Source organism: Hermetia illucens, chromosome 3, assembly GCF_905115235.1.
Source record: "Hermetia illucens chromosome 3, iHerIll2.2.curated.20191125, whole genome shotgun sequence".
In the NCBI taxonomy this organism is placed as follows: domain Eukaryota; kingdom Metazoa; phylum Arthropoda; class Insecta; order Diptera; family Stratiomyidae; genus Hermetia; species Hermetia illucens.
Genome location: NC_051851.1, coordinates 159,419,472 through 159,434,026, shown reverse-complemented (window position 1 = coordinate 159,434,026; position 14,555 = coordinate 159,419,472). Strand labels below are relative to the sequence as shown.

Genomic DNA, 14,555 nt, shown 5'->3' with positions numbered 1-14,555 from the left:
GAATTTATGCCTCTGGTGAAGTATCTACTGGGTACGTGGAGCGCTGATTCTGGTCTTATCATATCGGAGTCGTATCTATTACCAGCGGTCATATAGAGAAGCAAATACTTCAGACGGGGTTATTACTACACATTACCTAAAGCTAACATATTAGAAAGTCTGGACTTAGTTGAGTGAAACGATCCCTTAATTAGTGGAGTTCAAACTACGAAACCTCACGACCAGTATATGTAATTGCATCGTTTCCGGTTTCATATCGTAACCCGAGGGTGCAACGATTTCCATTAAGAAGTTTATGCACTCCATTAATGCTGGCGAAAGTTACTATTGCTGAACTACATACACAAGTGTCTCAACCTATTTTCACACACAAGCATCCTCGAAATGCAAGTTTTATCGTATCCCTACCGAAGAAACGATACACTTAAATGTTGTTAGACAAATAACACTCTATGTATATATTCATGGGCTCCACGTTTCTAATGCAATCCTTTCACAGTTTTCCATCACAATACCCCTATAAATACTACCTCCAGGAACGAATAAAGCGCTTAAATAAGGACTATGCAATGCAGCCCCAACCGCGTACACCTTGCTTTTCCCAGTTACGCTTCAACTTGCTGGTGCTCTCCTTGTCCCGAAGCACATACTCCCCGTCCAATCGTGCAGGCTGACTGTGGGCAGGACATTAAACTTTCACATTTTCATATTTTATGCATGTACATAAATTATGCTCCTCAACTCCCGGCTCAAACAATATGCAGTAATACTAATTTTATTCTTCTTTTTTTCCCTCTTTCCATTTTTATGATTAGATTTGCAAGAGCAGCGACACGATACAACTGCGATATCGCGGGACAACAAAAATAGGATAAGGAGAAAATAACATTGAATCTGACACATCACGATTTGCCCTGGAAAGGAGCTGAAAAAAGACCGGCCCTGCAGACTTGGAGGGTGGTGAAAACGGGCGAAAATCGAACTACCCACTAAGCGGCAAATATCGGCAGAAATATCACCAATCGCAAGTTAGAAGATGTGGAGACAGAAATACATGTGAAACGTATTCGACCGAACAGAAATAATAATCACAAGAATAATCAGAAAAGCAAAGAAAAGCCATCGTCATTGTTGTCGACTTATAGCCCAAAGGCCGGGTGGAGAACGCCGCGAAACGTGATACAGCCATTACTTTCGATATTCAAATCGAACATGTCTCGGTTATTACAAAAATTATGTCATTTGATCCAATTTAGTGCATTCGTAATTCTAACAACATGTGTCCTCGGAAATTTAAGTGCCTGGCAAGAAAACGTACGACCGAAACTCTATGTTGAATTGGGTAAGTACATGGAATTATGTTCTTTTGTATGAATTCTGTTTACCATTGTAGGGGAAGACGGGGAGAATGGACTCCGTGTATCGGAGGCCTTGTGGGTAGGTCCACCCACGTGCATGTGCAGTTGGAATTGCAGAATGCAAATTGATAATTGCAGACATTCGTGCTCAATTCGAAAATACATTGCAGTTGGAATGGAATAATTTTATTAGTCAATTTTAGAGTTACCATCGTTTCAGGCAATTGGTTTGTGAGGTTTAGAGAATTTAAGGGAGGACCAAATGGTATCAGACTGTTATCGCAGCCAAATCAATGCCATTTGAAGACGAAGCCATTGGATCCTTTCTTCATTACAACTCCTAGCAATAAATAGCAGGATACAGGATCACCACAGCTACTCTTGGTCCCGGACCTGACAACAATGATGCACACTTTCTCCTTTTGAATATTTCTGCATTGTATCGTTGGAGATAGTCTCTTTGCAGGTACGCTACTGCATACGGAAATCGACGTTTCTCCTTCGTCGTCAAAGTAATGGTAGATAGCTGTCTGTCCAAATCGTTTGTATTTATAAAACTGAATGCTCTGGAAAGAATGGGTCATGATTCTGTAAAAATGTTTTTGACAGTTATTCAATAAGGACGATTCTGAGAGAAACCTCCGCACGAGTTCGCACAACCATCAAGGTGGTGCTTAAAGTGCGCCATCGTTTTATTTGGCGTCAGGTAAACGCTAAAAATATCTCTAAACACCAATTTCCTTGGCCTTGGGCGAGAACACGAAGTCGAGATGCCATGAAGGGGGTCCCTATTACGCTATTGCTCGCTGTTAGCTTTAGGTCAGCTTTTATCTCCGCGGCGAACTGGGCTACCAATTCATTCAATTGCCGGTGCATATTAATTTGCAGGATGCGGATCATGGTGGACGTGTCCTAGCCCTTTCTGGTTCTGCCCTAAAGATTGGACATCGCCCACGACCCGCAGTGTGCGCAACGCCATAAGTTTCATACAGAAGAAAGGGTTGTGCCGTGGCTTGTTGAGATTTACCGGAGCTGCATCACTTTAAGATACGTCCCGCAGTTCTGGAGGCGTGCACGGGTGGTTTTCATACCGAAAGCGGGCAGGCGCGGTCATGAGTCCGCGAAAGACTTTCGGCCAATCAACCTGACATCTTTCGTGCTGAAGACCCTAGAACGCGTCCTGGACATTCACTTAAGGAGGATTATGGAGAAAACGCCTTTCTCTAAGTCCCAGCATGCCTACCTCAAAGGAAAATCCGCAGAAACCGCCCTCCACAAGGTAATTGGCACCGTTGAGCTGTCGCTGCAGTACAAGCAGTATACCCTTGCTGCCTTCTTGGATATAGAAGGAGCTTTCAACAACGTCAGTACCAACGCCATCAAGGAAGCCTTGACCGGTATTGGATTGGATGCTGAGTACCAGGATAATCCAGTCAGATCTGGGAGGTAACCACTTGACCAGAGCTGTGAAAAGAGGCACGCCCCAGGGTGGTGCCATCTCACCGGTGCTCTGGTTAATAGTAATGGAAACAATTTTACGTACATTGGACAGCAGCGAGGTGAAGGTGGTGATATTAGTATCATGGATGTTTCTGTCCATTATAAGCGACATCCTGGAAGGAGCGTTGCGAAAGGTGTGCCTGTGGGCCGCAAGATGCGGACTCAGCATAAACGGCTGAATGAACAAAGATTGGTTGTTTCCTCTAATGCAAAGTATCTGGGTGTAATCCTGGATCCTAAGCTAAATTGGAGGTTGAACATAGAACTGAGGGTTAATAAGGCCTGTATAGCCTTCTATGCCTGTAAGAGAACCTTTGCAAAGAAATGGGGTCTCCGGCCGAGGATGGTTCTCTGGATGTACACCGCTGTAGTGCGTCCGATCCTGACGTACGGCTCTATTGTATGGTGGCAGGCTTTGAAGAAGAAATACAATAGAACGAAGCTTAATAGGATTCAAAGAACCGTGTGTGCAGGTGCTACGGGGGCTCTGCAGTCCTGCCCGCCAGATGCTCTCAATGTACTCCTGCATCTCCTCCCCCTAGACTTCCACATCAAATATGTTGCAGCGTGCAGTGCCATCAGACTACGTGAGTCCGGATGCTGGGCAGCGAAGTCCTACGGCCACAGCAACATCCTAGATGAAATACCTCGAGAAATCTGGGCATCCCCCACGGACTATGTCACACGCAAGCTGAACTTCACGAGAAACTTTGCTGTGGACTTTCCAACCAGAGCAAAGTGGAAGACCGGCGGCGTGTTGCAACACTATGACACGGTATTCTTTACTGACGGATCAAAGATGGCCTATGGAGTCGGCGCGGGGGTTATCTCGAATACACACTGTGTATTCAAGTCGTATGGTCTCCCAGGTTTCACCAGTGTATTCCAGGCGGAAGTACTGGCGATATTGGAAGTCTGTCGATGGCTGGAGCGTGATTCGAGCGAGCCCCAAGCGTAACATAGCCATTCTGACCGACAGCCAAGCGGCCATCAAGGCCTTGTACTCAACGACGATATCTTCCCGGCTGGTGGGGCAGTGCAGAGACGCGCTCAACCATCTGGGCGGCACGCTCAAGTCACTCTCCTCTGGGTTCCCGGGCATAGAAACATAGAGGGGAATGAGCAGGCTGACGGATTGGCCAGGCAAGGTTCTGCTCTTGGCAGTCCCTAGGCGAATACAGTCGGTGACCGAGTCTACTCGCACTACCTAGCAGCCGCGGGCCTGAGATGGCGAAGGCTTACAAGCTGTGCCAAGTCAAGGAGAATTTGGCCCGCTTATAACATAGTCCAATCACGAGAGCTCCTATGCCAGACGCGTGCAAATGCATTCAAGATTACGGCGGTCTGCACGGGGCACTGGCCCATAGGAGACCGTGTCGCTAGGCTCGGCTTACCCTACAACTCGCATTGCCGAAGCTGCGGAGAAGGAAGGGAAACCCTCATGCACTTTCTCTGCGATTGCCCAGCTCTGGCTCGAGTCGGGCTGCGGACACTGGGTAAACCTTTCTTTGCGGACCTAAGAGAGATTTCTAGCTGCAGGGTCGGAGAGCTGCTTTCCTTCGTGAATGCTACGGGCTGGCTCTGAAGATCCGAGCCGGCTGGACTCTGCTTCCCTGTTTCTATAACAACGGTCACGGTCTTAGGAGTTTGTGGCATCAAAACGGCGCACCAAAGCGCTAATTGGGCTCCTCGGAGCGGCCACTGATACCTACCCCTACCCTCACACAGAACGCAATTTCCACTCTAGTTGCAGGTCTTTTCTCGGCGACCTATCTGACCGCGTTTGCGGCATTCTATTCTTCTGGCGGGTCGTGCGTCGATAGTCTAGATACTTGTAGCACTTAGTGGGGACTATCCGCATTCGTTCCCTGCATATTATCCATCCAATTTTGATTTTGCCGCTGTTAAGGATTTTCCTCGCATATTGCTCAGGGACTTTTGGCCTTGAGCATTTACAGAAGTGTTATCCATCCGGGCTTTGGTTACCTCTGGACATTCATGCTTTAAGGCTTCCTTAACTTCGACTTTCTCTGTAGCACAGTCCAGATCTCTTATTTTTAAAGAGTACATAGGCTCTAGACTAGAAACGAGAGCCCCCAATATACCCTTGATCGCCTCGCAGAATGTATTTTTTCTAGTGCTTTTTGATTTTTAGATCGACGAGCACTCCGCCGTTTTACATATAGAAGACACTTCTGCTCCATTGCCTCCGGGTTTTATCCTGAAGCGGATTCCACTGAGGGCTTTCGCAAATGTCTTGCCTGCCATCGGGTTAATAAGCTTAAGTGAACTGTCTAGTCCTTCTTAGTTTCGTCGTCTTTTCTGTTACTGGTTTTTGGTTTGCAGTCTTTGGACAGACGGGTCTCTAGTTCTTTCTTTTTGCCCTTCTTTGCCTTCTTTTGTTGGGCTGTGGAAAATACTTCGGTAAAGTCTTCTTCAGGCGCGTCTTCCGGTTTCCGCTATTTTCCCATTTCGTTTTGCAGCCGTCTATCTGCTATCAGCTTGGCGTTTACAGTGTTCCCATCGGGACCTGCAGCTGTTTTTGTTTTCTGCACGACTTTCGCTGATATCCATTTTTAAAGATTTGAAATATGAAGTAGCTAATCCTTTGTCGATCCTCACGTCTAACTACTATGGGTAGGTAAACATTAGTCTAGGACTGCGACGAGCATTTTCTTCTTCATTGTGGTGGATATCAGCACTTCCATTTTAGGTATAGACTTTGTGGTGACCCAACATGGCAACGACATAAATATGGCAATGTCCTGCTTTTGATGTCAACCACAGTAGCGTAGTAATCGCGAAACGCGAGACCTAGTTCGTGTAGAAGGTTTGAGCTACGGTAGCCGCTGTCTGATCAGGAATAGGGACGACCTTTGGCCATCGCGAGAAACGGTCGATCATGGTTAAAATGTAACGGTAATCATGGGATTGCATCAGAGGACCAACTAAATCCAGATGGACCTGTTGAAATCGCTGGTCAGGCACCGCAAATTGCTGCACTTTGCCGTGTGTATCACTACTCCAGAATCCTTCAGTCGCTTGAAGAAGGTACGGAGATGTATTTCGTGTTCTGATTCGTTCTCAGAATAGACCAGAATTTCATCCAGATAACTTAACCAAAAATCTAGGCCGTGAGTTATTCCATTGATAAACCTTTAAAAGGTCTGCACCGCGTTTCGTAGGCCAAAGGTCATTACCGTGAATTCATATAAGTCGGAGGGTGTTATTATGGCTGTTTTCGGAATAACTTCCTCAGGCATCAGAATTTGATGATAGCCGCGGAGTAAGTCTACCTTCGAGAACACTCGTTTCCCGTTCAAGCTCCCCACAATATCCTCAATGTTTTTCATGAGATATTTATCAGGTTTTGTGACCGCGTGGAGCTTGCGATAATCACCGCACGGACGCCAAGACTTGTCGCGTTTAGGTACCCAATGAAGCGGGATGGCCCATGGGCTGTTTGACGGTCAACAGTAGCCCTTGTCTATCAAATATTGGAACTCAGTCTTTGACATTTTTAACTTTTCGGAAGAGAGTCTCTTTGGCCGCTCTGCTACGGGTGGACCAGTGGTGACGACCCTCGTGCGAGGAGTCTTTTAATGACGGAAACTCTTGAAGGATGCTGTGATAGACTGAAGTTGCGGTAGAAATGGATCCGTATTCGCTAGTAGCGATATGTCCTGCAGTCGACAATCTCGCAGTTGTGTCGGTTATGCGGCGATTCTTGATATACACCAAAAGAGAATAGAATTTGAAAAAATCGACATCAATGATGGTGAGACTTCCGCGATTCAGAAACACCAATTGAAATTTCGCCTTAATCCCGAGTATTAAGTTCAGAACCTTGTCACCGTATGTCCTTATTGCAGATCCATTTGTCGCATAAAGTTGAAACGAGACCGGTGTAGATATTCTGAAGCTGGCACGATATGACGGCTTCCGACAGTCGCACCGTTGTCCGTCTTATGAGTCGTTTCTCTGCTGGGACGCGTATGATCACGGTGGTCGACATTTTTTGCTTCGTTCCCGAAACGATCGTGGTAAAAATACATTCTAGGAACAGATCTGGGTTTTGATCGACGTCTGTGTCGATCAGCGCCAAGCGAGCGTTTCGAACTAAATCTGTCGAAGCGTGAAATTAACGCCGACAGTTCCTGCGTCAATTCATTTAATTGGCCACAACCTCGTGCGTATTTGCCATTGCTTGGCTTGTTATGTCGGGGTCGCGCACCTCAACAATTTTGTCAGCCATATCAGCTACGCGTTCCAGCGCTGAAATATCGGAAATTGCAAAAATGGCGTGAACTCGCGCGGGTAATCTCTGCATCCATAATATTTTTACGATATTGTCGTAGAAGTTCTTGCTAGCTTTTACTCTCATGCTGCCCAGAAGCTGGTCTCCACGCTCCATGTCCGTCAACATATCCCGCAGCTCAGCGTCCTCGGAACGCACATATGCACTAACTAAACGATTTTTCAAAGTCGCCTACTTATGCTTTCGAGGAACGAGGCACCTACGTCCTTAAACGAGCGAAGCCGACCATTTTCACCAACGAAGCATGTGTTTTTGAAAAGCGAGTCGCTTTTTTCCATCAATTAAGGCTTTTCAGTCCAATCAGGTGAACTCTAAATTGGTGAGGGAATGCCTTGAGAGACTGAATACGCTTGGCTCACACAATAAGGTCTGAATACTCTGGGTTCCAGGCCAGGTTAGGTTGGAAGGCAATGAGGCAGCGGTCGAACTTTCCAAGAAGGGAGCAGAGACGCCTTTACATAGGCCAGAACCCTTCTGTGGAATCTGAAGGTTCATAGGTATGACATTAATAATGGGAGAGGAATGACTGAGGGAACTATACTGGACGAGCCTCCCAAGAGTAGGGCAGTCCAGGGTACTTATTGGGAAATACGAACCCAAGCGCACATCGGACTGTTTAAACATCCCCAAGAAGAATCTCCGAATCATAGTGGAATTCTCAGTGGTTACTGCCAACTAAATTATCACTTAGGCAAGCTAGGGATATCTACGGACACTGTCTGCAAGTTCAATGCGGAGTGTGTCGAAACATCTATACACGTTCTGGGACGGTGTTCGACACTTGTGCAAAATAGGTCGAGGCACTTGGGAGAATTCTTAATCATCATCCACGGCGCAACCGGTAGAAGCCTGCCTTAATAAGGAACTCCAGACATCCCGGTTTTGCGCCGTCCGCCAATTCGATATCCCTGGAAGCTGTCTGGCGTCTACACCATCGCTGATCTGAGGCAGCGTCTGCTTCGTCCCCTTTTTTTATCATATATATTGCCTTTATAGGCTTTACGGGCTGGATCATCCTCACCCATACGGATTAAGTGACACGCCCACCATAACCTATTGAGCCGGATTTTATCCACAACCTAACAGTCAAAGTACCGCTCATAGATTGCGTCGTTATGTAGGCTACAGAATCGTCCATCCCTATATAGGGGGCCAAACATTTTTCGGAGGATTCTTCTCTGAAACGCCGCGAAGAGTTCGCAAATTTTTCTTTCTAAGAACACAAGTCTCCGACGAATACATAAGAACTGGGAAGATCATTGTCTCGTACAGTAAGAGGTTTGACCCTATGGTGAGACGTTTCGAGCGGAACAGTTTTTGGAAGCTGAAATAGGTTTTGTCGGCAGCCAACAACCGTGCGCGGATTTCATCATCATAGCTTGCGCCAATAGCCCCTTGCTCGATCTGGATGAAGGTTGACTGTACGTCTCGTATAGTTCTTCCCATTATGTCAATATCGTCAGCATAGGCGGACTTGGAGAGACTTGAAGAGAATGGTCCCTCTCGCAATGTCATCTCCATCGCGGATTACCTTTTCAAGGGACACGTTAAAGAGGGCGTATGACAGGGCATTCCTTTGCCTTAGGCTGTTGTTGATGTTAGATGGTCTCGAGAGTGATCTTGCTGCTTTTGCCTGGCCTCGCACATTGGTTAAGGTCAGCCTAGTCAGTCTTATCAATTTCGTCGGGATACCTTCTCTCATGGCCGTGTACGGTTCTACCTTGGCTATGCTCTCATAGGCGGGTTTGAAATCGATGAAAAGATGGTGTAGCCGATGGTCATATTCCAACAGTTTTTCCATTGCTTGCCGCAGAGAGAAAATCTGATCTGTTGCTCATTTGCCTCTTTGGTTTGCGTGGTGCTCTGGTATAGGCTATCCGTTATGTCTCATCCATGTTTGGCGGTGGTAGCATTTGTCTTCATCATCTGCATCATCTTCAGTTGGCGATATTTTGGTTGTTGAGCACTTTATCAAATTAGTCAATTTATTGCTCTAATATCTCTAACATTTCCTTCTTTGTCTCGGCAGGATGAGCATCGAAGTGTGCCTGGCGCAGTTGCTCCCTGTACTTGCCGAGTTGACAGACATGTTGGTTCTACCAGGCTTCCTTTTTCTGTCTGGAAAGTCGCTTTTCCACTCCACGGAGTTGCCTGGTATTGCCCGGTATGCAGCATTCTTCCGTTCCGTTGCTAACTTACATTCATTATCGAATTAATTGTTCCGACTTTTTTTGCGACTCGGGCTAAATATGTTTGTGGCTGTATTAATAATAATGTCCTTCAGGTGCTTATGAAGATCATCTGTTGAGGTCTCCTCTCCAGCACCTCCGTTAGCTGCGGTGATTGCGGCATCCATTTCCCCTAATAGCTGTTACGGAGGGTTTTCTTGTGAATGGCTTCAGAATTCACTCTCACCTGGTGCCCTTTGCCAATGAGATAGCGATTCGATTCTATATTAGGACCCCTATATATCATGACATTCATCAAGGCTGACACGGGTGCTATTCAATCAACAGTGGTCAGTTTGGTTGAAAGTGGTCCCGTCTGCAGAGGCCCTAGTATCTTTCTACCCTGCAGGATCTAATCACGCACGCAGTGATCGGTGAGTAGATAGAGCTTTCTATCTGAACCATCATCGCCACCACTAAACTTCCGAAATTTTGGATTAACAATGGAAATATATTTTAGATCTTCTGGAATGCCAAATGTAAACTTCCGCACAAAAACTGCTCCCAAGGAGAGCTCTGTTAGGTTCTGAAGAATTTAAGTCTGTGCTGTAATTCAACTGTACTGCATCGTCTTAGTCGACACTTCTCGAGCCGGCCTCAATGCAACAGCGATACAGTTAGATTTCAGCATTCGCATACGCTCTTTAGCCAGAAACTGGCGTTATGAATGCATTTCGTAATATGCAACATGATTGAATCTATGGGCAAATCTCAACGAAATGGCTAATGATTGTTTTGAAGATTTTCTATATTTATCTAAATGAATTTTAGGGTTTCGTGAGAGCCAAAAGGTTGGAGGATTTTTTATATTAAATTGCAAATGCATTGAATAAAAACCAGTATTTTTGAATCATCGTTACTTTAAAATGAGTGAATGTCGGACTAATGAATTGGAAGGAAATGGTCGCGATGGAGGTGTTGAAGCTAGTTAAATAAGCGAAAAGGACGTATGCTGCATGCAAGGAAAGGAAATAAATCTCCCAATTGCTTGTGACCAGTTGGATAACTTCCCGGGTTAACAAGTTCGAGACTCATTTTAGTTCAAAAGTTGGTAACTAAAGATGGAGGAGATGCTATACTCGTAAGTCATGCCCCAAAAAATATACAACTTCCTTATTCGAAATAGAGTCATGACAAATTGAAAAAATTTTTAAAAGTGATGCTAATGTGTCTATAGAGTGTGCCCCGCAGAATACAGGTTTGCAGGCAATTTCACTAGTTGGAAATGGAAAATTAGAGGCACCATTTTATGAACATATAGATTAGCAGGCACTAATTAAACCCTACAAACCCTACATACAGTTTCGCAAAGTTCAATATATTAGATATCAAAGTGAAGTCATTATAAGACGTACAATTTTGCTAAATGACAATGCTCAGGTATATGGTGCACAACCTACCTAGAAACACTTAGATTCGTTCCCGTCCTTGTTGAGTGTCTGAAGACGTTTTCAGTAAAGCAGTAATTTTCCTGGAAAACAGCGAGCATTCCTAATATATTCCCTTGTTCGGAATTCTGTCAAAGGGGGTGGGGTCGAATTTATTTTTATATCGGTAGAAAAATTTTTTCATTAAATTTATTGTCTTATAGAAATCGTCATCCGACGACCGCCAGAAAGGGGGTAGGGTTGCGCATGGACCTATATTTATTCTAATAATTTTACAGGAATTCTATTTTAGTCTCAATTTTCGTACCAACAAGGAACACATGAAGTAAGAAAACTGGAAAGTTTGATGAAAATCCTCGTCTTGTTACATTTTGCGGAATGACAAGATAATCCAAATGACTTGAAGTCTTGCTCGATTGTCGACCTACATGCATGGTTTGGCATTGATATCAATGGATAAGAAGCATACTATTATTAGACATGCTAGACATGCTAGAAACATCCATTATTCAGCTCACGAATGAAATTATCTGAATTGTGCTGACAAGCCACCTAGCCAAGCGGAGTACTTACAGGAGGAGTTTTCTCGAAATTCTGTGTATTTTCCAGTGTATTAGCGTTTAAAGTGTTTCATTATATTTTTCATTTCTTACCTGATTTTCAGCGTTTTTTTTTTTGGCTTTTGTGTTCCCTACAATTTTGCTTCTTTCTCCTGATTTCTACGTATTTACCAACATTAGATATTCATTTTTTTTGCACAGATTTCATCGGAATTCTCCAACTAGTATTCTTTACATTGCTTTAGAGTTCATGTTTTTTGTAAGGCATTTTTCTCCGAAAGAGATATAGCTCTTTGAAATTAATTATCAAATTGTCCCAATTTTTTTTGCGTTTTCGACCTAAAAATCTATATATGGAATTGATGGATTTCGATTAAAAACCCAGATGTCTGAAACTCCTTACTAATGGTTTTAGTGTCGTTGATTATGAGTAACTATATATCGATTTGCAATTCCTTGTGAAGGAAGCACCAAGCCTGGTGGTCAAGAATTTCGCTCCTTTTTCCTGAATTATTATTATTGAGGTTATTATTATTCTGTTAAGGCAACTATTGTGCCCCTTTTACTGGTTATAGTGTACCTATTAATCGTAGTATCCCAAGCAAGCCTATAACCGTCAAGAACTTTAGTATGTTCCCTACCTTCAAATCTTTCAACTTTGCATCTGGTACTAAGTGTTCTCCCAGCTGCCTCGACCTACTTTGCAAGAAGAGCCGGACACTGTCCTAGGACGTGTATAGAGGTTTCGTCACACTCCGCACAAAACCTGCAGGCAGTGTCCATAAATATCCCTAGCTTCCCTTGGTGACAGTTCAGCCGACAGTGACCAGTGAGAATTCCCACAATGATTCGGAGGTTCTTTTTGGTGAGGTTTAAGCAATCCTTTGTGCACATGATTTCGTATCTCCCAATAAACACCTTGGACTGCTTCATCCCTAGTACACCCGCCCAGTATAGCTCCCTCAACCGTTCCTCTTCATTCTTTAGGGTCATAGCCATGAAACCGTTTCCGATTCCACAGAAGCGTTCTAGCCCGTGTAAAGGCGTCCCTGCTCCCTTCTTGGCTAGTTCGTCCGCTGCCTCGTTGCCTTCCAACCCAGCATGGCCTGGAACTCAAAATATCCAGACCGGGTTGGACGAGCCGAGTGTATTTAGTCTCTCAAGCCATTCCCATATCAGTTTAGAGTTCACCTGGTTGGACCTAAGTGCCTTGATCGCTGCTTGGGAGGTTACAAATTTTTTAATATTTAAAGTTTTCTTGAAGATTTGGCATTTTCGACCCAGCAATCTGTATGCCGATTAACGACTCCCTCCCTCATCCAAGTAGATGATCACAATTTCGTTTCGCTTTCTCTCCAGAGAGGTTTTTTGAATTTTTTTCCTATTTTTCAGTGTTTTTGAATTGACATTCTGTTTATGAAATGTCAGTGGTTTTATCAACTCTTATAGTGCTAGGTTACCGGATGCCTTTATGTGGTCATACATGACAGGAAGGTTATAAAAAAAATTGTCAATTTGGGTTGTATTTTTTCAATAATTTTGCATTGCTGTCTGGGGCTGCTTACTCACAAAAAAAAATATAAAATCGTTCATACTTGAAGCGTTTGTGTCGATGCTGGACTGGTTTAAGTTGACGAAAGCCTACGGAAATCTCTTTCGGTCAAATTATCCGTAATGGCCCTCCTTGTGGGGTTTCGTGCTAGTTGACCTCTACGTACTCGGCGTAGATCACTTTTTACCAATTATTAAATATCCAAAAGTTAAAATGCAAAATAGACCTTGCATTCATTGAAGGAAATACGATTCACTCGGTAGATATTTCTGCTGTCTTTCTGCACAGAGTAATTGGTGGTTGGTGCCTATATAAAGGACACAGATCATTCAGTGAAATATTTTTCGCTTTCGATGACCTCTTACCATCTTTGTGTGAGTTTCAGAACTTGTATATTTGGCCAAAAACTGAACAACGAGCTGATTTACCGCCTTCTTTTAATATATGGATATTCCTCGCAAGGAGTTTTGAAAAAATAAAACAAATAGACATATGACGGTACAGGGCCAGGCGAACATGCTGAGCGAGGCACCGCATTCCATCCAAACTGCATTAATTCTTGACAGATCGCCAAAGATGTGTGTAATCTCGCGTTGTCGGGATGCAACATAACGCCCTTATCATTGACGAACTTCTCATTCGTTTCACCTGTCCAATTGTCGACAGTCCTCTTCTCTACTGATTGTTTGGTTCCTTGTCAGGAGCTCAAAAAATTCTACAGCTTTTCAGCCCCATCACACTGAGAACAGAGTTTGGGGCGAATCATAACATCGGTACCAGGACTACACTATTGTAAACAATTCGTTAATCAATATCGCCACCTAATATCCTTTTCAAAAAGGATCCTTTTTTTTGCATTTCTGTGACAAGTCCATGAGGAATCTAAGGTATCCAAGCTTCTTTAGGTGGAAATGAACACTTTTTGACAGATCTGGAATACTTCTGAAATCTTTATTTTGTCGTCATTGGCCTCGGTAGAGATCAAAGGACATTTTGATATCAAAGTGGCCTGCGCAAAATTTCTGGAACCGACGACCAGCTACAAAACGCTTTCTGAAAAGCACTTGCCTGAAGGATGCCAAGGGTTCTTGTTAAAGTGAGCTTAACGTATTGTACGGAGATGAATTGTTGTCCTTTCATGGTCCCTTTCAGGCAAGGGAAGAGAAGATAGTCCAGGGAGCGGTGTCTGATGTATAGAGTGTGAAGCAATAGAGCGACTTAACATTGAGCCACCCGCTCCAACATGAACGTGGTATCGTGTGGTGTGACACTTCACATTGCCGTAGGATAGCTTCCACAAACTGGGGATGTCTGGGCGTAGTTAACAAGTTTTCGCAAACGACCAAACACTTTGTAAAACTGAGCATACCCGTTTTTCCCAGGAGGTAGAAACTGCTTGTGAATGACAGTACGATGATCTAAAAAAAAATTCAGAGACATTATTTTCACCTTCCTGATCTGAGACCCTTTCGGATGAGGAGAGCAAATTGTGTGCCATTCCGAATTTTTACGTTCCGTTTCCGGGTCGTACTGAAAACATCAGATTTCGTCTCCGGTAACCAGGTTACAAAAAAAACTTTGGTTTTTGCATTTTAAATGTTTGCCGAAATTCGGAATTCGGATTCATTCTTTATTTATCAATAAAAATTCT

The 14,555-nt window shown here is 44.1% G+C and overlaps 1 protein-coding gene across 5 annotated transcripts in view; it reads left to right on the top strand.

Moving 5' to 3' along the window:
- The window catches only part of LOC119651975 (semaphorin-1A), a 499,683-nt gene that overhangs the window by 158,170 nt on the left and 326,958 nt on the right, over window positions 1-14,555 (top strand). For all 5 annotated transcript variants that reach the window (XR_005249508.1, XR_005249509.1, XR_005249507.1 and 2 more), the window contains exon 2: window positions 816-1,342. Coding sequence is in view for 2 of the 5 variants with exons in the window: in XM_038055882.1 (XP_037911810.1) it covers window positions 1,213-1,342 (130 nt within the window). In the remaining 3 variants the exon portion in view is untranslated. The remainder of the gene's footprint in view (window positions 1-815; window positions 1,343-14,555) is intronic.